Source organism: Panthera tigris, chromosome E2 (genome assembly GCF_018350195.1).
Source record: "Panthera tigris isolate Pti1 chromosome E2, P.tigris_Pti1_mat1.1, whole genome shotgun sequence".
Taxonomy (NCBI): Eukaryota; Metazoa; Chordata; class Mammalia; order Carnivora; family Felidae; genus Panthera; species Panthera tigris.
Genome location: NC_056674.1, coordinates 10,904,985 through 10,931,115, shown reverse-complemented (window position 1 = coordinate 10,931,115; position 26,131 = coordinate 10,904,985). Strand labels below are relative to the sequence as shown.

At 51.4% G+C, this 26,131-nt stretch overlaps 1 protein-coding gene across 2 annotated transcripts; it reads left to right on the top strand.

The window, feature by feature from the left end:
* Positions 1–1,894: 1,894 nt before the first annotated feature.
* CCDC61 (coiled-coil domain containing 61) lies at positions 1,895–26,068 on the top strand. Of its 2 annotated transcripts, none has more exons than XM_042969695.1 (14): positions 1,895–1,988; positions 10,009–10,167; positions 10,419–10,501; positions 14,579–14,736; positions 15,751–15,912; positions 22,739–22,949; positions 23,046–23,128; positions 23,852–24,021; positions 24,144–24,219; positions 24,545–24,687; positions 24,775–24,853; positions 25,031–25,082; positions 25,570–25,645; positions 25,754–26,068. In XM_042969695.1, exons 2-14 carry the CDS (start codon positions 10,020–10,022, stop codon positions 25,849–25,851), a joined length of 1,539 nt encoding a protein of 512 aa, XP_042825629.1. In that variant the 5' UTR covers positions 1,895–1,988; positions 10,009–10,019; the 3' UTR covers positions 25,852–26,068. The 2 variants fall into 2 exon arrangements, with proteins under 2 accessions (XP_042825629.1, XP_042825628.1); XM_042969694.1 differs by lacking the exon at positions 1,895–1,988 and adding an exon at positions 5,827–6,106.
* The last annotated feature ends 63 nt before the right edge of the window (positions 26,069–26,131 follow it).

Sequence of the window (26,131 nt, the reverse complement as noted above, 5' to 3'; positions counted from 1 at the left end):
TGGCTCACCATGCCCTACATGACTTAGCTTCTGGCTCCCTCCAGGTATCTTTTTCCGCATTCTGACCCACTCAGTATGGACCTCCTCCCCCTGCCTTTTTTTAAGGCGATCTCTAACCCAACGTGGAGCTCAAACGCATGACCCCGAGATCGAGATCGAGTGCCACATACTCTACCAACTAAGCCAGTTAGGCGCCCCCCTCCTCACTGCATCAGGCAGGCTCCCACCTCTGGGCTTTTGCCCTCATTGTTTGCTTCTCCTGGAATGCTCTACCCCTGTATCCACAAGACTGGTTCGTTCACTTTCTTTAGGTCTCCCTTCTAAGTCACCTTCTCTGAGACACCTTCTCTGACCATCCTGTCTCCTTTACTCTGCTTTGTTTTCTCCATAGTACTTATCACAATCTGACATCATACATACATTTACTCACTGTTTTATGTATGTATGTATTTACATTTAATTGTGTGTCTTCCTTTCACTAGGCATAGGCTTCTTTTTCTCTTTGTTCACTGATGTACCTACCCCCAGCACCCAGGAAAGTGCCTGGAGCATAGTAGGTGCTCAGTACATTCGGGTTGCATTTCATGAGATATGCTGATGCGGTTCATAGCCATTTTCAGATATACTTAAATTGCCTAACTAGTTGTCTTGGTGTAGGAATGGCTTCCAGGAGCGCTCCTATTGTCCAAGGTGCTAACTCACTAGGTACAAGGCCCACCGTCTACTGGGGCATGACCTTACGCTCTAGTGGCTACTCCCCAAGCCCCTGTATAATGGAGGTGAGTTAATGATTAAAAGAACTGAGCCAGAAGCTAGTCCATGAACACATGTTCCGAAATGTAGCTAACATGAGTTAAACATTGTGAAAGGTTTCACAAATTTCCAAAATATTTAGATGACATCACCAATATGGACTTGTGAAGTTGAAACTTTTTCTAAGCTATAATGACTAAGAAAAAGTTTCATCCACTAGAGGAAAAGTTTCATTCCACTAGAGGAAAAGATAATTTACTGTTCTCTTCTCTCTGTAGATCAGGATATTATGAAATAAGTACATGCAGCCAAAAAAGTAGGCGACAAACCACAGAGGTGTGTCAGGCAGTGAATTAATAAAAACATTACGTTATCTTTGGGGATTGTGCAACGTTTGCGGTGTTTGTGAGGTCTTTTAAATGAGTAACTCGTTATTATTTCATAGTCTACGTTTTCATGTTCATACCCAATTTTGTGTTAGTAACTTTGTATTTCTTTTCTTAAGGAATGCTCCCCTCCCCTACACCTCCACCAAATTCTATAAGCTCTATGGGCCCTGTTGATGACTCATTGGCTCAAAATAGGAATACGTTCTCAAGCTGTGCGATCCCCGGGCAGCGGCTGTTCCTGTCTGAGACTGTTTCCTTAATAACAAAATGGGGATCACAGCAGCCCCTACACTGCAGGGTTGTTAAGTTTAAATAAGCCAAGGCCTGTAAGTGTTTAATGCAGACTTGGAACACACTGAGCAACGACGAATCTCAAACCCGCCTTCCAGCTAAGAACTTCTCCGCAGCTTCCGGACCCGCGGCGGCCAAGACCCGGCTGTGCGCATGCGTTCCCGGCTCTCCTCTGGTCCGCCGCTCCGCGTGGGAGCGTCCTATTCCGCTGCAGGGGGCGACGGGCGGAGTCAAGGGGCTACTTCCAGGATTTCCTCCCCTCCGAGGAACACCCCTCCTTGTATGACTGGCAGTAGTAATTAGCCAGTAAAGATTGGAGAGAAGACCGACGACCCGGCCCATTTAGGAACCTCTCATCCGAGTTGGCCAATTGCAAGCTTTGGTGGGTGGGCTCTTCTCTGAGGCGGGACACGGCGTGACGGGCGTCTGTTTTGACTAATGAGAACTCGGCTGGCAGTAAACCAGGGCCAATCAGAAGCGAGAAGGCCGGATCTTGGGGCGGGGCTGGAGCTTCGGCAGTTGAACCCCTCGCGAGGAGGGGTGTCTGTGGAGAAGGTGAGAGGCGGCGGGAGTAGCGGGTGCGCGGGCCGGGGTGGCGATCCTGGGGGGAGGGGATGCTCTGGGGGAAGGTGGGCTGCGGCGGGCAGTGTAAGAGTCGAGAGGGGGTGACCTTTAACACGGATAGGCGCTTTGATGAGTGTTTGTAAGGCAGAGGGCAGCATATGAGTGGGGGAGATGTTTTGTATTTCTCAGGAGGGTCTTTAATGGGGAAAGTGTGTAAAGCAGGCGACAGCAGGTGGTAAAATACAGAAACGCCCTTGTGATATAGCCTTGCGATTTAATGGGAGGTTTGAAGGCAAGGGGTTATTACAGCGCAGTGTGGAGGAGCGGAGGTCCTTGCGATGAGTGACAAGCTTTGATTCGGGTGGAGGGCAGGTGAGGAACTATATCGAGGGAGGAAATGAGTGAGGACTCCGGGGATGAAGGTGTGTGTTAACGAGGTGTGAAGGCATGTGATCGATACACGTAGCGTTTGTTGAGGGCTTACTATGTGCCAGGTTTTGAATGAATTAACTCTGAAAGTTCTTAACAACCCTACCGGTGGTTAAGAGTGTGGGGTCCGGAGTTGGGGCTGCCTGAGTTTAAATGCTGGCTTTGCCACTGGCCCTGCCACTGACTGTCACGGTGTCTTTGGGCCAATTGTTTAACCTTCTGTGCCTCAGTTTTATTTATCATCGTTAGGGTGACCTCATCTCTTACTTGTCTATATCTCCCACCTAGTGGCCTCACCCAGTCTCTTGGCTTCACATGCTCTTTATATAATGATGTCTCCAAATGCCTGTCTGCAGTCTGATCTCTCCCCTGAACTCCAGACTCATTTGTCCAACGGCCGACTCTTCTCTACTTGGAGGTCCAACTGACATACATGCTTTCGAAACTTGTCCCCAATCAAGCTTGTATTTCCCCCTTTCAGTCTTCAAACCCAGCTGATGTCAGTTCCATCCTTTCGGGTACTCAGGGCAAAAACCTTGGAATTGTCCTTGACTCTCCCTTTTCCAGTGCCCACATGCCATCTGTCAATCGGCACATCTCATGGGCCTATCTTCAAAGCACTTCCAGAATCCATCCATATCTCACCACCTCCCTTGCTACTGCTTTGATCCGGGCCATCACCTGCTCTTGCCTGGTCTGTTGCAGTGGCCTCCTTGCTGGGCTCCTTGCCTCTGCCCTTGACCCGCCCCCCCCCCCCCCCCCCCCCCCCCCCCCCCCCGTTGGAGGTTCCTGTTAAAACACAAGTCAGATCATGGTGTTCCCTGGTCAAGACACCCCATAGCTCTCACCTCACGCAGTAGAAGTCCTTGCCAAGCTTGTAGTGCCCCCACCGGCTCCAGCTCCCCCTCTACTTTGCCCTCAACTCCTGCCATTCTCCCTTGTTCACACGGCTTCAGCCACCCTGGCCTCCTCATCGTTCCTCAGACATACCAAATTTCCCACCCCGGGGAATGTCCTTGCTCTCCCCTGCCAGGATCGCGTAGTCTCCAGATGTCTACGTGGCTTCTCCCTCACCTCCTTCAGGTCTCTGTTCAGATGTCAAATCCACAGACAGGCCTCCGCTGACCACCCAAGCGAAACTGGCCCCTGTTACTCCCCGGCCTGTCATCACCTGGTTTTGTTTTCCTTGGTAACACTGACTCCTACCCAACATATATTTGTGTTTGTTTATATCCACTGGCTTCTTAGACTCCCACCCCCCACTAGAGTGATAGAGTGTTTGCCTCATAAGAGTATAGAACTCAGCACCTAGAAGTGTCCACAGATGCTTTATTTTTAAAAAAAATTTTTTTTTTTAACGTTTATTGATTTTTGAGACAGAGAGAAACAGAGCATGAACCGGGGAGGGGCAGGGAGAGAGGAAGACGCTTTATTTATTTATTTTTAAAATTTCTTCTAACGTTTATTTATTTTTGAGACAGAGAGAAACAGAGCATGAACCGGGGAGGGGCAGAGAGAGAGGGAGACACAGAATCGGAAGCAGGCTCCAGGCTCTGAGCCATCAGCCCAGAGGCCGATGCGGGGCTCGAACTCACGGACTCACAGACCGTGAGATCGTGACCTGAGCTGAAGTCGGACGCTTAACCGACTGAGCCACCCAGGCGCCCCGCCCACAGATGCTTTAAAAAGCGTTACTTATACTCTACCATCATTTCTTGGGGGGGGGGGGCTCCCTGTGGTATTGGGAGAGTCTTGGGTGGGGTGGTGGGGTCAAGATGGGGTAATAAACTGGGAAGACTGTGGCATCCAGGGGTGTAAGGTCTCAGATCTCAGTGCTGGGGGAGCTTGTGGGAAATGCAGATTCCTGGGCCCGCCCCCTCCCCCCAGAAGTTCTGCTTCTGCTGATTTGGGGCCATGCCCAAGATCCCGCATTGTCATCAACCACCTGCAGCCCTCGGAGAAACCAGTTCAGAGCTTGGACAGGAGCTGTCTCATCGTTAACTCTCCCCTCTGTGGCTGGCCCTCTGCTGGGCAGTGCTGGGGAGCCTGGTGGTTGAGACAGCTCCTCACCTAGCCTGGGGGTCAGGGAGGGCTTCCTGCAGGAGTGGACATTGGAGCTGGGACCTGGCGACAAGGGGTGAGCTGAGAGGACCAGACCTCGGCTGTATCCAGTACCTACAACCCCGTTTTCCTGGCGTCTTGCATAAAGTAGCCCCTGATCTGTGCCAGGCCCACGGTGCTGAAGACCCAGGAATGATCAAAATCTTGGGTTTCTAGTCTGTCAACTAATCATCAGCTAGTTGCACAGATGGTAAACAGCTGACCGAAAGCCAGGCACTGTTCGAACCTCCTTCCATGTATTAATTTAATCCCCACGGTCACCCTGTGTGAGATGGGAGCTCTTATTATCCCCACTTGACTGATGGGAAAAGGCCCAGAAAGGCTAAGTGCCTTGCCCTGGGTCACACTGTGGGCAGGTGGTGGGATGGGAGCTGAGGCCAGGAGTCCCTGTGTGTCATGCTTAAGATACGAGACCACCCAGAAGGATTGGTGCTGGGAGGGAAAGGAGCAGGGAGTTATGGGAGGAAGCAGAAGGTGGTCCGGGAAGGGTAGCTGGGTAATGTGTAGGGGGTCTGGTGTGCCTTTCCCTCGCTGCAGGATTCTGGGCAAGCCTCAGTTTCGTCCTCCGTAAAATGGGGGATGGTTACAGCAGCTGCCAGAGAGCAGAATTAAAGGATGAGTCACTGGTTGATCGGTGTGCATCGTCCTTATCTAAGGCAACAAGCCTTTGAGGGATAGTGGGGGGGCGGGGGGCGGGATTTGGATACCCCACGGGGTGGTGATGGGCTGCGGTGTGCGCTGTGGAGGTGTGGATCCTGGGGAGTCCCAGAAGCCTTTCGTGTTTATGTGTTCCAGGGGGACAGTGTGGAAGGCTCTTGGTCTATATTCTGCGGGAGCGCAGGGAGCGCAGGGCGAAGGGAGGGGAGTTCTAGCCAGCTCAAATTCACCCACTGGGCGGTGAGGTGAGCTTAGAATGGGGGCGGGGCCAGGCCGGTGTGTATAGTATGTGAGGTGGGGGGGGGGGTACACTGCTTAGGAGAGGCCGGCTAGGTCACGGTCAGGCTGGAACGTGTGGTGGTGGGGGCAGGAGGGCGCTGCGGAGAGGGTGGAAATAACCACCCGGGGTGGGGGCTGCCAGAGCTGGTGATTTACCCCTGTCTTGTGTGGGAGATGGTGATGTGGATTTGTCTTGGCTCCCACCCCCACCGTAGGGCGAGGGCTGTGAAATCTGGAATATCCGGGGAGCGCTGTTGGGAGGGGGAGGAGCCAGGGTGTGACCCTGGAAGCGGAGAGGGGAGTCATCTTAGTGAAAGACGGGAGCGAGAGGGCTGGGGTCGGAAAGTTGAGGGGGCTTGTGCGCATGTGCGTGTGTGCTGAAGCCATGAGGTCGTGAGGCCCGAGAAGTGGGGTCAGCTGTGTGGGCCCGAGTGGGGTGCTGGGGTGTCCACGCGGAGCGCGCAAGGTTGAAGGGCTGACGTCACGGGTTGGCGGGGGCGGGGCCTCGAATGCAGGGTCGGGAAGCTGAGGCGGAGAAGAGGAGCCGGGAAGAGTCTTGGGACTGGAATGAAACCAGCAACCAGGATGGGCCACTGGTCACAGAGCAAGGATGAAGGATGCAGGTAGAAGGACAAGGTGGGGGGTGGGAAGGAGGGAGGGGCTCGGGGTCTGGAGAATCCCAGAATTGGTGGGGGGGGGGGGGGGGCGTAGGCAGGGTGTTCAGGGAAGGCTCTGCAGGGAAGGGAGATGGAAAATGTGTGTGTGTGGGGGAAGAGGGGGGTTACATAGAATTTGGGAGGGATCAGAATCCAGGTGAAATATGGGGGAAAGTAAGACAGGCTGAAAATGGGGTAGATCCTCACTGTGGAGTAGAACGTTGGGCAAATATGCAGGCAGAATCCAGGCGGAATAACAGGAGGGAGCAAAAGTCAGGTAAAATATGGGGGGGGGACCCCAGGAGAACTTGGGGGCTGATGTACGGAGAGGGGGAATGTGGCCCATCCCGCCCCCCATCTTGGAGAGCCGCATGGCAGTAAGGGACATGGGGAAGGGAGTGAAGAGGGCTGGTTTCCGGAATGTGGTAGGAGGGGGGAGGCTGGAAAATGGAGGGAGGGAGGTTCTGCAGCGGGGAGGGGAAGGGAGTCCGGAATCTCCAGGCTCAGAATCCCCAGATGGGGAGTTGGGGTCTGGAAAGGAATGTGGAGGTGGCAGGGGTGCTCCCATCAGGCCGAGAAGAGGGGAGCGGGCGAAGTTTGTGGAGGTGCGGGGGGCAGGTGTGTGTAAGGGGACAGTGGAATTCGGGGAGAATATTCAGGGGCTTAATATCTGGGGACTGAGCCGGAGGCTAATGACTTCACGGCAGTTGGATGAGGAAAGGCTCCGTGGTTTAGGGAAGGGCTGCTATTCTCGGGAAGAGAATGGGGAGCTTCTGTGGGGGAGTGGGGGAGGAGAGCAGGGCTGGGTTGGTGGTGGAGATGGGATGGGACGGGCCCCTTTACTCCTCTGTCTCCTCCCTGGAGTTTGGTGCAGCGAGCCGGGTGGTGGTGAGTGGGGCGGTGAAGCTGTTAAGGCTCCTACGGGGTTCTGCCGGTACCTCCAACGCCTTGGTAACCGGAATGGCGCGACTACTGATTGGTTCGCGGAGCCGGAGGGGCGGGGCCGGAGGGCGGGGCCCAGGGCACCGGGCGGGGCAGGGCCAGCGCTGCCTGGCACTCGCGCGGAGGACCGAGGGGCGGGGTGGGGGGGGGGGCAGGATTACGTTGAAATGTGTAGCTGTTTGTTTGCCCATAGGTCAGGGATTATTAACCCCACCTCTGAACCTCCAGAGAATGTGAAAGTGCCCAATTGTGAGAGTATGGATTTTCAGGGGGAAGAGGTCTCTCGATTCCATCAGCCAGTTCCAAACTCGAGAGAGCCCCCCCCCCCAAATAAATTTATGAACTTGGGTCTAGAGTCAGAGGTGCCTGCCAGGATGTCTGGGGCTTTGGCGGTTGTCCTTGGGCCTTTGAGAAAGGGGATCTGTGGATGGGCCTCAGGGTGGTATTCTGGGAGCCCTTGAAATTACTTGCCAAGGGTTGGTTATTCATTTGTCTGGGGGGAGTTCAGAGATCTCATTAGGCTATCAGAGGCACAAAGACTCCTAAAAAGGTTAAAGACCTCTGGCCTAGAGTTTCAGGGCTCATCATTTTCTGGCCTCATAAATGTTATATTTTCCAATATCAGCCTTTAGGAAGACTTTTTGGGGGAGAGTATGACGCGGAGCAAAGGTTGCGGGGGAGAGGAGGAGACCAGGCATTGGAGGGGTCCCCGTGATCTGGGTTGGGGGCAGTCCTGGGTAGCTCTGTCCCTGGGGCAGCTGTGTGTTTCTGCCGAGCCTCAGTTTCCCCATCTGTACACTGAGGAGAAAATGGACTTGCCTTGTTTCTGTACTGCCTTTCAAGACACAACACAACTAATAATAATAATAATAATAATAATAATAATAATAATAATAATGCCGGTGTGTATCCAGTGCTTGCCCTGTGTCAGGCATTGCTTGATTTGTCCAAGGATTTTATCGGGATTAAGTCGTTTAATCCTTACACCAATCCGAGGACATGAGCCCTGTTATCCTCCTATGGGCTTACAGAGGCCTGCATGAACATCATCTGGCCGGGTATTTCTCTCATCTCATCACTTACCCCTCTCTCCGTCCCTCACGCTTATACTTTGCTGTTCTTAGAATAAACGAGGCACAATCCCACCGTGGAGCCCTCCCCTGGCCTCTCCTTACCCCTCTCCAGGCGTCTGCTCAGAGAGCCCTTCCCTGGCTACCTTAGCTACAAAAGCAACCCCTACCCCCAGCGTCTCCTTTTTTCCCACTAGTCAACTTTTTTTTTGTGTGGACATTTTTAAAGATGTTTATTTGATTTTTGAGAGAGAGACAGACAGACAGAGCACGAGTGGGGGAGGGACAGAGAGAGGGAGACACAGAATCTGAAACAGGCTCCAGGCTCTGAGCTGTCAGCACTGAGCCCGGTGCCAGGCTCGAACTCACGAACCATGAGATCGTGATCTGAGCGGAAGTCTGCACTTAACCGACTGAGCCGCCCAGGAGCCCTACCCCCAACTTGTGTGTGTGTGTGTGTGTGTGTGTGTGTGTGTGTGACATTTTTATACCTCTGACTGCTGCCGCCCTCTTGAGGGTAGGGGCGAAATCTGGTTTCTCATGGTATCCCCAGCACCCAGGAGAGCATGTGCTTTAAAGAGAAGGAATCTGGGTCCAAGAGAGATTAAGTAACTTGCCCGTGTCTGTGCACATACCTGAAGCTAGATACGAACTCAAGCAACCTGGGGCTCTCCCTAAAATCCACGCCGAACGCACAGATCTGACCCTGACCTCCACTCCATAGAACTAACAGCGAGTAGTAGCCCTATTGGCTAAGAGAAGAGGGCTAAGTAAGCCCTATTGGCTAAGAGTGGTTTCAGAGTTCGAGCCCCTCGTCAGTCTCTGTGGCAGCACAGAGCCTGTTGGGATCCTCTCTCCTCTCTCTGCCCCTCCCCCATTTGCGCTGTCTCTGTCTCTCTCAAAAAATAAATAAATAGACTTTAAAAACTAAAAAAAAGGGGCGCCTGGGTGGCTCGGTCGGTTAAGCGTCCGACTTCGGCTCAGGTCATGATCTCGCAGTCCGTGAGTTCGAGCCCCGCGTCGGGCTCTGGGCTGATGGCTCAGAGCCTGGAGCCTGTTTCAGATTCTGTGCCTCCCTCTCTCTGTGACCCTCCCCCGTTCATGCTCTGTCTCTCTCTGTCTCAAAAATAAATAAAAACGTTTAAAAAAAATTTTTTTTAACTAAAAAAAAAAAAAAAAATCTACCCTGCCTGGAGGTGCCTGGGTGGCTCAGTTGGTTGAGCGTCTGACTCTTGATTTTGACTCAGGTCATGATCCAAGGGTCATGGGATTGAGTCCTGATTCAGGCTCTGCTCTGAGTATGGAGTCTGCTTAAGAGTCTGTCTCTCTCCCTCCCTCTCTCCTCCCCCCACTCCCCCCTGTCCCTTTCTCCTGCTCGCATGCGCTCTCTCTCTCTCTAAAAAAAAAATAATAAAATAAAAATTTTAAATCTGCTCTGCCTGACCTCAGTACTCTCTGTCTCCCTTTGTAGCTTGATTTTTCTCCACAAACGTTTGAATGAATGCGTGACTGATTAATAGATAATGAGCATAAGGATTAATAAATTAATATCAGTGTATTAATCACGATTCTCTTGTTGGAAATCATATATCCTGTCAGCCAGCACGCGTGGGGCGTGGACACAGTTCTAAGTGTTTTTATGTGGATTTTGCAATTTAATGATCATGACAAGACTCTGCGGTAGATTCCATTATTATACCCGTTTTCTGGATGAGGAGATTGAGGCACAGAGAGGCAATCGCTTTCCTGAGGTGTCAAAGCTGGCGAATGGTGAAGCCAGGATATGAATTCTTGGCCTTCCGGCCTTGGAGCCTGGCCTCTCAGCCCCTCTGGGTCTCTGTTTCATCCCTTCTCCAGCGACACTGGCCATGGACCAGCCAGCCGGCCTGCAGGTGGACTATGTCTTCCGGGGTGTGGAGCATGCCGTGCGGGTGGTGGTGTCTGGGCAGGTACTAGAGCTGGAGGTGGAGGACCGGATGACGGCTGACCAGTGGCGGGGCGAGTTCGATGCCAGCTGTGAGTGTGCCTGCCTGGGGTGGTTTCGCCTGTCCTTCCCTGGGATCACCTTCTCCCGGAAAATGAGGTCAACCAGGAACCCGCCCATCTGCGTCTTCTACCCGACCAGACTCCCTAAGGTGGGGTGGGGGTGGAGGGCTCGTCCCTCAGGCCAGAGGCCCTGGAGGGGGGGCAAGTTGGGAAGCTTGGATGCATTACTCTTGGGCTGGGCAGGTGGTCAGACTTCAGGAAGGACTTTTCTCTCTACCCAGTCATCGAAGATCTGACTCACAAGACAGGGAACTTCAAACAGTTCAACATCTTCTGTAACATGCTGGAGTCGGCTCTCACCCAGGTAGGGGCAGGTTGGGAGCTAGGGGTGGATCCCTGGGGAGGTGGATGGCCATGTGACGGATGCAAGGCCCTCTACCGTCTCTTTCCTTAAAGGGACAGGCCTGTCTTTTTCTTCTTTCCCAAATGTAAGTGGTTTATTCTGATTCTAGTGATGGTTACTCTAATGTGGGAAATTCCTGTCACAGAGGAATGTCCAGAAGAAAGGAAGAATCACTCTACTAACACTCATTCCTGTTAATATTTTGGTGAAAATCACTCCAGCCGTTTCACCACTTCTCTGTTTACTTGTGAAAGTGTGTGTGTGTGTGTGTGTGTGTGTGTGTGTGTGTGTATTTGCAGATGTATAATTTTATATAGTTGATATATTTCCCAAAGTATTCTGTAACCTGCTTTTTTTTTTTATTTAAAAAAAAATTTTTTTTTCAACGTTTTTTATTTATTTTTGGGACAGAGAGAGACAGAGCATGAACGGGGGAGGGGCAGAGAGAGAGGGAGACACAGAATCGGAAGCAGGCTCCAGGCTCGGAGCCATCAGCCCAGAGCCTGACGCGGGGCTCGAACTCACAGACTGCGAGATCGTGACCTGGCTGAAGTCGGACGCTTAACCGACTGCGCCACCCAGGCGCCCCTGTAACCTGCTTTTAAAGTTGTTTGTTTTTTTTTTTAATGTTTATTTTTGAGGGAGAGAGACAGGGGCGAGTGGGAGAGGGGCAGAGAGAGAGGGAGACACAGAATCCAAAGCAGGCTCCAGGCTATGGGCTGTCAGCACAGAGCCTGATGCGGGGCTCGAACCCATGAACTGCCAGATCATGACCCAAGCTGAAGTCAGACGCTTAACCGACTGAGCCACCCAGGCACCCCTCTGTAATCTGCTTTGAAAAGATTAAACCACGTGAGGCGGTTAAGCCTCCGACTCTTGGTTTTGGCTCAGGTCACGATCCTGTAGTTTTGTGAGTTCAATCCCCACGTCGGGCTCTGTGCTGACAGCGTGGAGCCTGCTTGAGATTCTCTCTTTCTCTCGCTCTCGCTCTCTGCCCTCCCCCACTCATGCTGTCTGTCTCTCTCAAAATAAATAAATAAACTTAAAAAGTTAAAAAAGTAAAAGATTAAACGATATTTCATAAAAATTTAGTCACATCAGTGAGTATAGCTACTCATTCACGTAATTTACTGAGCATTTATCGTGTGCCAGGCACTGTGATAGACATTGGGATACAGCACTAAACACAAGAGATAAAATTCCTGTCCTTTATGAAATGGACATTCTAGTGGGAGAAACAGAAAATTGAAAAAATGTATAACGTCAAGTAGTTAGAAGTATTGACAGTGGGGGGGGGGGAGCAGGTTGGACGTTGGAGTGGCAAGGGTGCTATTTAGGCATTTTAAAACTATGACCTACATTATTTCTCTGATTATAGATATTTGCACTCACATATTAAAGTGTGCGACTTAGAAACTGACCATCTTTCTTTCTTATTATTTTTTTAAATGTTTTAGTTATTTTTGAGAGAGAGAGAGAGACACAGAGACAGGGCATGAGTGGGGTAGGGGCAGCGAGAGAGGGAGACACAGAAACTGAAGCAGACTCCAGGCTCTGAGCTGTCAGCACAGACCCTGATGTGGGGTTTGAACCCAGGAACCGAACGATCATGACCTGAGCCGAAGTTGGACGCTCAACTGACTGAGCCACCCAGGCACCCCTCTTATTTTTTTTATTTAATGTTTATTTAGTTTTGATAGAGAAAGAGACCTAGCACGAACAGGGGAGGCAGAGAGAGAGGGAGACACAGAATTCGAAGCGGGCTCCAGGCTCTGAGCTGTCAGCACGGAGGCCCACACAGGGCTTGAATTCATGAACCGTGTAATCATGACCTGAGCTGAAGTCAGCTGCTTAACTGACTGAGCCACCTAGGTGCCCTGAAACTGACAGTCTCTTATAATCCCCTTTATCTCCCCTACTCAAGACTGTTAGCACTTCATGTGTATGTGTAGGTAGAATAGCACAATGGTCAAGAGCATGAATTCTGAAGTCAGACTCATCACTGCCACTTACTAGCTGGGAGCCCTGGGCCAGTTACTTCCCCTTCATGCCTTAGTTTTCCTATCTGTCATGGGGGATAAAGTAGTCCCTGTTTCACAGCGTTGTGAAGATTAAATAAGTTCTGTGTATAAACCTTAGAATGGCGTCTGGCTCGTAATAAGTGCTTTATAGATATTGTCTATTTTTATTATTGTCATCAACTTGTGAGTTTGTCATCCTTGTTAGTGGTTGCTTAGTATTCTGTTACGCTCATTGAGCATGATTTATGTAACCCCGTTTTTTGTATCATGGCCCCTTTGTGGTCTTAAAAATTATTGAGGCCATCAAAGAGCTTTTGTTTATGCAGGCTTTTTCTATCAATATTTGTTTGCCGTATTGGTTTTTTTTTTTTAATTTTTTTTAATGTTTATTTATTTTTGAGACAGAGAGAGACAGAGCATGAACAGGGGAGGGGCAGAGAGAGAGGGAGACACAGAATCTGAAACAGGCTCCAGGCTCTGAACCATCAGCCCAGAGCCCGACGCAGGGCTCGAACTCACAGACGGTGAGATCGTGACCTGAGCTGAAGTCAGACGCTTAACCGACTGAGCCACCCAGGCGCCCCTGTTTGCCGTATTGTAAATTAAGTTGTTTTATAAATTAAAACTGAGAATAACTTCAAGATATTTATGAGTTCACTTAAAATAGCCATAATAAGCCTGTTATGTGTTAAATAACATTTTAATGAAAAAATACATTTTCTAAGACACAATAAATTAGTAGGAAATACAGCATGGTTTTACATTTTTGCAAATCTGTTTAATGCCTTGCTTAATAGAAAACTGCTAGATTTTTTTTTTTTTAGTTTTAAAATTTTTATTTATTTTGAGAGAGAGAGAGAGAGGGAGCACACGCATGCAAGCAGGGGAAGGGCAGAGAGAGAGGGAGACAAAATCCCAAGCAGGCTCCACACTGTCAGCACAGAACCTGATGAGAGGCTCAGACTCCCAGACCATGAGATCATAACCTGAGCGGAACTCAGGAGTCAGATGCTTAACCAACTGAGCCTCCCAGGCGCCCTGAAAACTGCTAGATTCTTATATGTGCTTCTGCATTCAGTCTGTTGCGATGTGTTTTTTTTTTTTTTAATGTTTATTTATTTATTTATTTAAAAAAAATTTTTTTTAACGTTTATTTATTTTTGAGACAGAGAGAGACAAAGCATGAATGGGGGAGGGTCAGAGAGAGGGAGATACAGAATCTGAAACAGGCTCCAGGCTCTGAGCTGTCAGCACAGAGCCCGACGCGGGGCTCGAACCCACGGACCGCGAGATCGTGACCTGAGCCGAAGTCGGACGCTTAACCGACCGAGCCACCCAGGCGCCCCCTTTAATTGCTTTTATCAGATCATGGTGCACATCCTTCTTTGCTAACGTATTAAATCGGCACAGGTGGTCATTTCTCAAAGGTCTGTCGCAGTGTGGAGTCCGAGAGCATATCAATGAACTTTTTGTTTTACGTTACGTTAAACTCTATTGATGTACCTTGAACTTTGCTTGGATCTTTTGCCCATTTTATCATATCATGCACCGGTCATTTGGAAAATACGGTTCGCTGCGTTATGTGGACCTTCTGAGTGTGGACACATTTCATTATCCAGTATCAGGAAGTCACATTTGTTAATATCCTCACCGATCTCCCCAAGGAAAGTCTTTGAACATCAAGAATGTCAACACAGCAAAAAAAGGGCCCATGACAGTATTATTAGGAAAATTGTCTTGGCCTCGTGGATTCCCTGAAAGGGTCTCGGGGACCCCCAGGGGCCTTTGGACAACACTTGGAGAGCCACAGCACTAAGCTGTCCCCCATGGTTGAGCATTTAGGTTCTTACCAGTTTCTCCCTCTGGTGTCCTTTGCCAGCCCCTGGGGCAGGGCCATCCTGGTCATCTGTCTCAGTGTTGGAAAGGCCCCACTAGCCCAACGAATGGATGGAGCGTGGCCTGGCTTTGGGGGTTGTGTGCCCCGGGCCTGGCCGTTCCTCCCGTCCTCTTCCAACAGAGCAGTGAGTCGGTCACCCTTGACCTGCTGACCTACACAGACCTGGAGTCCCTGCGGAATCGCAAGATGGGGGGCCGCCCAGGCCCTTTGGCCTCAAGATCAGCCCAGCTCAACTCCAAGCGCTATCTGATCCTCATCTACTCTGTGGAGTTTGACAGGTGGGGATAAATGACTTGGCTCCAGGCTCAGGCTGGTGGGTGGGTAGGAGAGGGTGTAGTTAGAACTCAGAAAACCCTGAGGGCGGGGTGGGGGTGGTGCCTTTGGAATCTTCACTGTTGGGGTTTGTATGGTTTGGTATTGTGTTATTCCTTTTATGTCATCCTTGAAGTGTTGGCTTTTGGACCTCATCCTTATCTCCTCAAGGTCACAAAATGGCTGCTGGCCCTCCAGGCGTGGCTTCTGTATCAAAGCAAGAGGAAGAGAACTGGGCTGTACTTGCTAATTGCATCTACTGCTTTTGTTTTTGTTTTTAATCAGGAAAATAGAAGTGTTCCTACAAGATGCCCAATAGGTTTCCTATCATATCTGGCCAGAAATGGTCTTGTGGCCTTTCCCTAATATTTGGCCACAAGTGGTCATGGGCAGGGGATGCTGCTAAAATCAATGCCTGGCTCTTTAGCCTGTACAGTGGGAGGCAGCAAGGGAGGAGGGAGCTGGCAATGGCCGTTGGGTAGCCAGGGGATAGCATCTGCCCCATTTGATAATCGCTCCCGGATTTTCTAATGGGAAGTTGTCAGTCCTATGAGCATAGCGTCTGGTGGGACGGCCGTTAATCAAGGTGCCCTACCTTTCCTCTGCTAAGCGGTGACGCAGATCAGGCCATTTAGAATCTACCCCTGTGGAATCGAATTAGGACTGCTTGGTGGTAAATAACGTGATACCAGTTTTCACTCCACCAGCAGCGTGTGATGAGCAAGTTAATTCGGACTGCACCCGGCCCATCAATGCCAGGGGTTCCAACATTGCTCTAGAAGGGAGTCTCAGGGACGGCCAGCTGGTGCAAGGGATCTGGGCGCAGGGAGGGGGCTGGAAGTTGCATTTAGAACTTAAGCCTCTAGGCATGTGAGGTTTTTGGAATTGTGCATTTTCCTGCTCGAAGGCTCTCAGGGTCTGGTAGTTACCCTCGGGTGGATTCTTGGCCTCTGAGATGCCACGGTTCTAATCTTCCTCAGGATTCACTACCCGCTGCCCCTCCCGTACCAGGGCAAGCCGGACCCTGTGGTCCTGCAGGGCATCATCCGCTCACTGAAGGAGGAGCTGGGCCGCCTTCGAGGGCTGGACGGCCAGGATGCTCGGGACACCCGGGAGACTGAGATCTGGCACCTGAGGGAACAGTGAGTCCGGGAGGCGAATGCGGTTGGGGCTGGAGGGAGGAGGCATCCCATCAGTCACTGCCTGGCCCTATGCTCAGCACTATTGGAAGGGTGGTGGTCCCTTGTTCACCAAACATTTATTCCGAGCCCCTCTTCTGTGCCTGCCTTGTGCTGGGTGGTGCTGGGGACACAGCAATGATTCAGCCAATCCTGGCCCTGCCCTCCTGGGACTCCAGGTCCAGTGGGGGAGATAGCTCTGTCTGTAGACAGTGAAGATACCCAGTGGATGGAGTTTGGGAAGCCCAGAGGGGAGACTGGAGCCTGCCTGGTAAGGGAGAGGCGTTCCAGGCAAAGGGAACAGCATGTGCAAAGACGGTGGAGGTGGGGCTATATTCAGCGCCTCTTTTGTGCTGGCCCCCTCCCTGCCCTTCACGTTGTGGCCAGCCCAGGGGGCAGATGGACGTTGATCACATAACCACCTGGGAATAGCATTGCTAGCAGAGATGGGATTAGGCAGAAAAGGGAGTCTGTGCTCTAGGAGGCTGAATAGGAACCTGCTGGGGTCTTGGGGTGAGTCAGGTGAAGCGAGTGGGGAAGAGTGTTCTAGGCAGAGGGAACGGCGTGTGCAAAGGCTTTGTGTTTGGTTGGATGTGGTGAAAACACGGGGGCTGGCAGAGTAAAGTGAAGAGAGCAAAGGCTTTTTGGCATATTTACCGAGTGCCTGCTGCATGCTGTGCCCTGTGGCGTGCTGAATCCAGGACGCCGTTGCCACCTGGAGGAAGTCCCGCCCATTGGGAAGGGCAAATAAAATTTTTGTAAGAACAATGATAATTATAACCGTAGCTGACATTTATAGAGCATTTAACTGTGTGCCAAGGATTCTGCTCAGTGCTTTGTTACTTAATTTTTAATTATTTTTATTATTCTTTATTTTTTAAAAATTTTTTCATTTCAATTTTAAATTTTTATTTATTTTCAAATGTTTGTTTATTTTGAGAGAGAGAGCGTGCCAGGGGAGGACTGAGTGAGAGGGAAAATGGATCCCAAACAGGCTCCACGTTATCAGTGCTGAGCCCAGCTCAGGGCTTGATCCCATGAACCGTGAGATCATGACCTGAGCCGAAATCAAGAGTCGGACGCCCAACCGACTGAGCCACCCAGGTGCCCCTTCGTGACTTAAGTTTTTTAATCCTTGCAAGGTAGACATTGCTCTTGCCCCCATATTACAGAGGAGGCAACTGAGGCCCAGAGAAGTTAGAGAACTTGCCCCAGGTCACACAGTAGATAATATATAGCCAGGCTAGATTTTGAATCCGTGCAGCCAGCACCAAGCCCCCTTTGTTTCTGTAGCTGTTGTGTTACGTTGGTGGCTGCTAGGCCGCTAGGCCAGGGCTAAGTGCTCAGGGCTGACAGGGAGGAGGTGGGGGCCCCTGGGGCTGGAGAGCCCTGTGGGTCTTCCTGGAAGAGCCTGGCTGTACATTGCTGGGAAGCAGGATAAGTGTTTTCCTCACTTCGTCCTCAGGATCTACCCTCTGGCCTCTCTGGTGTGTGTGGATGTATGCATTTCCCGGACTGGCCACAGCGTGGCGCCCTCTGTCGCTCAGAGCCAACCAGAACCAGAGAGGATGGCTTGAGATCCTACAGCTGGTTGGTGGCTTCTTCCTCTTCCCAGCTTCCTCTTCCTAACTGTAGTGAGGGAGTTTGGGAAGACTCCAAGATTCATTCATCCATCCATCCATCCATCAGTGTTTATCCAGTTCATACTGTGTGCCAGGCACACTGCCCAGCCTGAGTTAATGTTTCTAGAGCCCTTACTCAGTGCCAGATATGGTCCAAGCACTCTGTAGATTCTTATACAACTTTATACGTAGGTATTGTTATTGTTCCACTTCCCAGAGATGTGAGGTGCTACTGCCCAAGGTCACCCAGCTCGTAATAAGTGGAGTAGAGTTGGACACAGCCCGACCACAGAATTCAGGTTCCCTCCCGGTGACCAGACAGCTGGAGTAAGGATCCAGACAGAAGACAGATAATCACACTGATAAATGCCAACTCTACAATGACTGGTGCTATAGGAAGGAAATGTACGGAGAGCATGAGAGCAGAGAACAGAGGGACGTGACCTAGCCTGGCTGGGGACAGCGGATGTGACATTTAAAGGATGAGAGAAAGTGTTGCAAGAGGAGGGACTTGGATCTGTAAAGAGAAGCTTGGCTGACGCAGCACGGGAGAGGAAGGTGGGAGGAGAGGCGAGGAGGGGGAATCAAATGGGGAGCTCCTGGGAGAAGGTGGGGGAGCTACAGATTTTAAGAGGTTTTTTATTAGGAAAAATTCCAAGCACACACAGTAGACAGAAGCAGGATGCACAAGCATTTGTGCCCCAGATTCAACGGTGTTCTACATTTTGCCCTTCTTGTTTGATCCACACCCTCCCCTCTCCCCGAGAAGCAAATCCCAGACATCAGATTTCCTCTGTAAATACTTCGTTTTATCTCCATGGTCAGTGTATTCCTCTGGCCCCTGTATTTCCTGTGAAGTCACTGTTAAAGCTAGAGGCTAATCATATTTAGGTCTCTGGCAAGACACCTTCCTTGGGGGTGCCATGTACTTGCCTACTGTCAGGTGGCGTTGGGGCTGATGAGTTCTGAGGTTGAGATCTGAGTCCTTCTTATGAAGTTCCCGTCAGCCCAGTCAGTACCTCTTGGTAGTTTTCATTTGCATCCACTTAATTACCAAGAGGTTGAGCAGTGTTTCATATATTTAAGTAGCCATTTGGATTTCCTCTTTTGTCAGTTGCCTGTTCACCTGTCGTATCTATTTTCCTTTTGTCATCTACTTCTTACTGATTTCCAGGAGCTCTTTATATAGTCTGGATATGAGCCCCTTGTTGATGTTATGTATTTCAGACACCTCCTTGCCCTCTACAGCTGGCCTTTTCACTCTCTTAATAGTGTCTTTTGATAAATAGATGTTCTTAATTGTGGATGTAGCCTAATTTATACGTTTTTTTCTCTGAAGTTAGTAATTGTTATGTCTTGCCTTAGAATCCTTCTCTCCCAGTATCATGAAGATCTTGTCCTATATCGTCTTCTATAATTTTTTGTCTTTTGCCTCTCACATTTATGTCTACGATCCACCTGAAATCGATTTTGGGGGGAGGTAGAGGCTCTTTCATATTTTTTTCACATGGCCAGTCAATCAGTCCAATGACATTTATTGAAAAGAGTATCCTTTCCCTACTGTGTCGTCATTGTCGCCTTTATCACAAATAATGTGTGTGTATGTGTGTGTGTGTATAATATATGTAGGTTAGAGGTATTGTAGCTTTCTAATTAGACATACTGGGTAGAGCAAGTCTTCTGACTTGTGTTTTTCCAGTTTAAGAATTTTTTGGTTATTTTTGGAAATTTGCATTTCTTTATAAATTTCAGAATCAATAGGTTTTTCAATACAAAAACATAAAACCTGTTGGATTTTTTTTTTTAGAATAATAGGCTTGAGATTTTATTTTTTTATAAACTAATCTCTACACCCAACATGGCTCTCAAACTCACAACCCTGAGACCAAGAGTTGGTTGCTCCAGTGACTGAGCCAGCCAGGTGCCCCATAACTTGTTAGAATTTTTATTGGTATTGCATTGAATCTATAGAACAATTTAAGGAAAGCTGAAATCTGTATAAATAGTGAGTATTCCACAGGATGCCTGGGTGGCTCACTTGGTTGAGCTTCTGACTTTTGATCTCAGCTCAGGTCTTGATCTGAGAGTCGTGAGTTCAAGTCTCGCATTTGGTTTCACACTGGGCATGGAACCTACTTAAAAAAATAGTGAGTACTCCAATATATAAACAATATACCTTGGTATTTATTTAGGTCTTATTTAATGTCTGAATGATGTTATTCTATCATACTTTTGTTAGATTCTTTTCCTATCTTTGGGTGATTTTTTTTAATGGTTTATTTAAATATAAACGATATAGATGTTTATATAATTGTATTTTTCAAAAAAATTTTTAAAGTTTATTTTTATTTATTTTGAGAGAGAGACAGAACATGCACGGGAGGAGCAGGGAGAGAGAGAGAGAGAGAGAGAGAGAGAGAGGGAGAATCCCAAGCAGCCTCTGCACCATCAGCGCGACTGAGACTGAGCCTCCTAGGCCTCCCTAACTGTAGATGTTGATTTTGTGTCTAGTAACTTCCACCAGCTTTCTTATTATTTCTAATAATTTGTAGATTTCCTTTGATGTTTAATGTTTATAATCATTTCATCTGCAAATGACTGTTTTGTTAATTCTTTCTTAATCCTTATCTTTCATTTCTTTTTCTTGCCTTATTGCATTGGTAAGGATCACCAGTACAGTGTTGAGAAGAAGCAGTGATATGTGGCATCCTTGCCTTGTTCTGGATTGTAAAGGATAAATTCAGTGTTTTGCCAAAAATGTAGGCATCTATGTGTTTTTCAGATCCCTAATTGATTTAAACTTGGAAAGTGACAACAACTGTCAATATATAGTTTTTTTTTAAGGTTAAAAAAAGTTTTTTAAGTTTATTCTTTTTAATGTTTTCTTTTTTTAACGTTTACTTATTTTTTGAGAGACAAAGAGAGATAGAGTATGAATGGGGGAGGAGCAGAGAGAGAGGGAGACACAGAATCCGAAGCAGGCTCCAGGCTCTGAGCCATCAGCCCAGAGCCCGACGCGGGGCTCGAACTCACGGACCGCGAGATCGTGACCTGAGCCGAAGTCGGACACTTAACTGACAGCCACCAGGGCACCCCACGTTATTTTTGTTTTGTTTTTGCCACTTGACATAATTCTCCAATATGCCACCAACTTTATACCCAGTTAGATCTATTTGAGCGAGTTTCTTTTAAAAGTTGTAGGGGTTGGGGCACCTGGGTGGCTCAGTCGGTTGGGCGGCCGACTTCGGCTCAGGTCATGATCTCGCAGTCTGTGAGTTCGAGCCCCGCGTCGGCTCTGTGCTGATGGGTCATGAGCCTGGAGCCTGCTTCGGATTCTGTGTCTCCCTCTCTCTCTCTCTGCCCCTCCCCCACTCATGCTCTGTCTCCATCTCTCTGGCAAAAATAAATAAACATTAAAAAAAAAATAAAAGTTTTAGGGGTTGATTTCTTAAAATTTATTTAAATACAATATTTTCAGAGTTCCAAAGTCAAAACTGAAAAAGAAGGTACGGGGGTACCTGGCTGGCTCAGTCAGTAGGGCATGCGACTCTTGGTCTCAGGGTCTTGATTTCAAGCCCCATATTGGGCATGGGGGTTACTTAATAAAAATAAAAATTAAAAAAAAAAAAACAACTAAGAAGGTACATTTAGTGGGGTCCAACTTGTGTCCCTGTTGCCACTGGTTTCTCCCTGATAGGTAAGCTATTTTTTTTTTTAAGTTTTGATTTATCCTTACATATTTTTGAAAATATGAACATAATATGATTTATAATTCCCCTCTTTTCTTTTGCATAAAGAGACGTATTTAAACATTGTTCAGCCCTGTTTTTATTTTTTTATTTTATTTTATTAAAAATTTTTTTTTTTAAATATTTATTTATTTTTGAGACAGAGAGAGAGAGAGCATGAACAGGGGAGGGTCAGAGGAAGAGGGAGACATAGAATCTGAAACAGGCTCCAGGCTCTGAGCTGTCGGCACAGAGCCCGACGCGGGGCTCAAACCCACAGACCGCGAGATCATGACCTGAGCCGAAGCCGGACGCTTAACCGACTGAGCCACCCAGGCGCCCCTCAGCCCTGTTTTTAAACTTCTATCCTGGCCATCACTTGGCGACAGGATATAGAGCTCTTTCTCCTTCCTTTTTCTAGTTGTGTGGTACTCAGTTCAGTGGCTGTATCATAGAAATTCAGCTTCCTTTCTGTTGGTATACATTTTGGTTATTTCTACTCTTTTGCTATTATAAATAGGGCTGCGGGGCGCCTGGGTGGCTCTGTCGGCTAAGCCTCCGACTCTTAATTTCTGCTCAGGTAATGATCTCAAGGTTGGTGAGATAGAGTTCCCCTTCCGGCTCTACACTGACAGCATGGAAGTTGCTTGGGATTCTCTCTGTACCTCTCAGTCTCTGCCTCCTCCCCCCCCCCCCCCCCGTCAAAGTAAATAAATAATAAATAAACATTACAAAATAGTGCTGGGGCCCCTGGTGGCTCAGTCAGTTAAGTGTTGGACTTTCCATTTTGGCTCAGGTCAGGAGCTCGAGGTTTCCTGGGTTCCAACCGTGGGTTCGAGCCCCACCCCTGGCTCTGCACTGACAGCGAGGAGTCCGTTTAGGATTCTCTCTCTCTCTCTCTCTCTCTCTCTCTCCCTGTCTCTCTCTGGCCCTCCCCTGCTCCCGCTGTCTCTCTCTCAAAAATAAATAAACTTAAAAAAGAAATAGTGCTTCAATGAATAGCCTTGTGTGTACATCTTTTTCTCAAGGAAGGTTTTGAGCACCGTAGTGACCTGATCGGATTTGCATTTTACAAAGAATCTTCTGGTGAATAGGAGGCGGTGATGGCTGGGAGGCCAGGGGTGGGGGCGTGGGAGACAATGTAAGGCCAGGAACTCAGGGCTAGGCTCTCAGGGTACAGAGAAGGGCAGATTGATGACTTATTTTGGAATTAGATCTCACAGGGCTGTGTCCTCGCCGCGGGATGGATGGCCATGTTCCTCCTCCCGTGGGAAGAGAGACTACGGGGCCGTGGGGGCGGCTGGAGTGGTGGGGCTGCATTCCCGGTTCCTGGAGCAGGTGAAATGGTTCGTGCCCGCACCCATGGAGAAGTGAGGATGATAGGATCGTGCACGCCCTCCCTCCCGACTCTGTCGTCCTCCCTCTACCCTCTTCCCCCAGGGTTTCACGCCTGGCATCGGAGAAGCGCGAGCTGGAGGCCCAGCTGGGCCGATCCCGAGAGGAGGCTCTGGCCGGGAGGGCGGCGCGCCAGGAGGCTGAGGCGCTGCGTGGGCTCGTCCGCGGCCTGGAGCTGGAGCTTCGGCAAGAGCGGGGCCTCGGACACCGCGGGGTGGGCCGCCGCAGCCAGGATTGCCGGCGCCTGGCCAAGGAGGTGAGGGGGCGGGGCGGCCGGCGGGCCGGGGGTGGCCGCTGGGCCGTGGACCTCGGCCTCAGTCTGGGCCCTCGCGCCCCTGTTCTCCCCCGGCAGCTGGAGGAGGTGAAGGCGTCGGAGCGTAGCCTGCGCGCGCGGCTGAGGACCGTGAACAGCGAGCTGGCGGTGTACAAGAGGGGGTGAGGGGCGCGGTCTGGGGTGGGGGGGGTCTTGGAGCCGGGACCGGGCTGCAGGGGTGCTCAGGCCTGGACGGGCGGAGCCTGGGGAGGAGGTGTGGGGTCGAGGGGGGAGGGCGGGGCCCAGGGCGTGTGGGCGGGGCTTGAGTGGGGAGGCTGAGAGTGGGCGGGGACGGAGCGGTGGGAGGAATCTAATGGACCGCGTGGGGCTGAGTTAGACGTGGTGGGCGGAGTCTGTGGGGAGATGGGCAGGGCTTGGAGCGTGTGTCAGGAGGCTGGGCCTGGAGATTGGGAAGGGGTGGGCCCTGAGGCTATCCCGTAGAGCGAAAGGGCGTGGCCACACGGTGAAAGGTTGTGGCCCCGCCGGTGGGGATCTGGTTGATGTCTGCTGTTACTTATTGCGGTGGGTGACGGAATTTTGGAAGGGATTTCTAGGGAGCGGTGGGAGAGCTCAGGAAGAAGGGTCCCGGTGAAGGGGGTTTGTTAGGATGCAGGGAAGTGACAGACGGGTTCTTCTGGGGCGCTCTCTGGGGCTCCGAGAGGGGCGGGAGCCTGGGACAAGGGAAGGTGTCTGTGAGGGTCGTGTGCAAGGGCGTGAATGTCTGGGAGTTGATGGTGGGATGGACCAGAAAGTTCGGAGTTGGTGTGATCCGAGAAGAGGCTTGAGATAGGAGTTGAGATAGGAGCTGGCCGGCGGGAAACTGACAGTGGGTCCTGCGCTCCCAGGAGACAGACTCCGCCGGTGGTGCCGCCCCGGGTGCGGGAGGATCGGGCTTCGTCGTCGCGGGAGCGCTCCACATCTCGTGGTCGCGGTGCCGCCCGCTCTTCTTCCCGGGAGAGCGGTCGGGGGAGCCGGGGTCGAGGCCGCCCCGTCCGCCCCTCGCCTTCACCCACAGGTCTGTGCCGGCCGGGCCCTGCCCTGCCCTGCCCGTGGGAGGAGGGGGAATGGACTAGAGCTGTGGAGGCGTGATCCTGTGACCCCAGCCTCTTCTCTGCACACTCTCCCACCCCATCCTAGGTGGTCGCGTGCCCCGTTTCGACCCCACGGCCTTTGTGAAAGCCAAGGAGAAGAAGCAGAGAGAGATCAAGATGAAGTTAGTCCCTGGCCCTTTACTGGCCCGCTGACCTGTGCCCTCATCCATCGCGGTCTCCCATCACCTGTCACCTGCTCCGTCTCTCCCCTTCCTGCTCCTGCTTTGCACCTGAACTCCACCTCCGCTCCTGACCCTTCCCCCCACCCGCCCTGCTTCCTTGTCTCCCACCACCACCTGGTCTGCGTGTCCGCGTGCCTCTTCCTTACGTAGGCCGCGTGACCTCAACGGAGTCACTGGCCCCGGGCTGCGACCCGTAGGGGCGCAGCGACGCCTTTCCTGGCACTAGCGGGGCGGCCGGGTGAGCGTCTCCTTTGCGGTTCCGCAGGCAGCAGCAGCAGCGGAACCGACGGGGCAGCGGAGGAAGCGGCGACGGGCCTTCCGTCTCCTGGTCGCGCCAGACTCGGCCGCCCGCCGCCGTGACCGGCCGAGGGGACGCGGCCAACCGCTCGCGACACCGCAGCTCCTCGGGTAACTGGGCTGCAGAGCGCGGGGCCCGCAGGCGGGCTGGGCGCCCCGGGCGAGCGCCGGAGACTTACGCTCTCTTTCTCCCTCTAGTGGACAGTCTCCGCAGCCGCTGCTCGTCCGCCAGCTCCTGCAGCGAGTTTGAGGATTTCTCTGAATCCCTCCCTAGAGGGTAAAACTTGGGCTGGGGGAAGAGACCGCCTCCAAACGGGTGTCCGGGGAGGCTGGGAAGAGGCTTTTGCAGGGAAATTGGGTGATGGAGGCTGGAGCCTTGAAACCACGTTGGGAGGGCGGGGTGGGAGGTGCCGGAGGCTTCTCGGGTCGGTCCTTGACTACCGTCTCCCGTCAGCGTTCGCCGCGGGAAGCCTCCCAGCCCCACAACCTGGAGTGGGTCCAATACGGTGAGTGTCTTTCCCCAGACCCTGGAGGGGGAGGGGGCGGCATGAACCTCCCAGAAGCCCCTTTCCTCCGTGATTCCATTGTGGGGGAATCAGGTGGGCAGGGGTGGCTCCGAAATGCTTCTGGTGGCGAATGTTTTGAGCCTTAGGTCAGAGGGGAGGGTGGGCGTGGGGTGGGGGCAGATGATGGTGGCCAAGGGCACCAGCGCTGGCCTCCAATGAAAGGTCTTAAAACCGGCCCCGCCCCCTTCCTATCACCTGTGTGTCCCTCAGCCTCAGTGTCTTTGATCAATTAAATGGGGATGGTAATCGTCTTCACCTCAGAGGGTTCTTTCTGGTGAAGCTCCCGGGAGGTGATTTTGCATCCAGTAAGTGGCCAGTGGGTGTCAGCCCTTAGTTTTTGAGATCCTCGGGTTCAGAATTTCCAGTGGACTTGGGGGGCAGGACTAGAGGGAGGGTCCCTAACCCCCTCTCGTGCCTCCTCCTGCAGCAAAAGTCCACCCCTCTGGATCGCGGCCGCCGTCAGAGACGCCCGGCTAATTCGGGGGGCTGGGTCCCTAGCAAAGGTGAGCCTGGGGCTCCACGTGTCCCCCCTTCCCCTGCCCCACAGTCTGAGGACAGCATATTGGGCCCTCACAGCCCCTACACCCACCCCCTCTCACCTGCTCTCACAGAGTACAGCTCGGACCACCAGGCAGCGGACATGGCGGAAATAGACGCCCGCCTGAAGGCCTTGCAGGAGTACATGAACCGTCTGGACACAAGGTCGTGACCTTGGGCAGGGAGTACTGCCCCTCCACCCCCCCACCCACTGCTGCATTCGGTGTGGAGGGGCGGGGCTGGCGGGTCCTTCCGGCCCGGCTCAGGCTCCTCCCCTGCTGGTGCTCCTGGGGTCTCCCGTGTGTGAGGCCCTGACCCCTCTCTCCCATGCATTGTAGGCTGGGGGGCGGAGGGAGGGGGTGTGCATTTTGTAAATAAACATATTTGTCCTTGGGATCCTTCAGCGTGTGACCGAAGTGTGGGGCTGGAGTGGGGAGAAATGAGGATTGGGC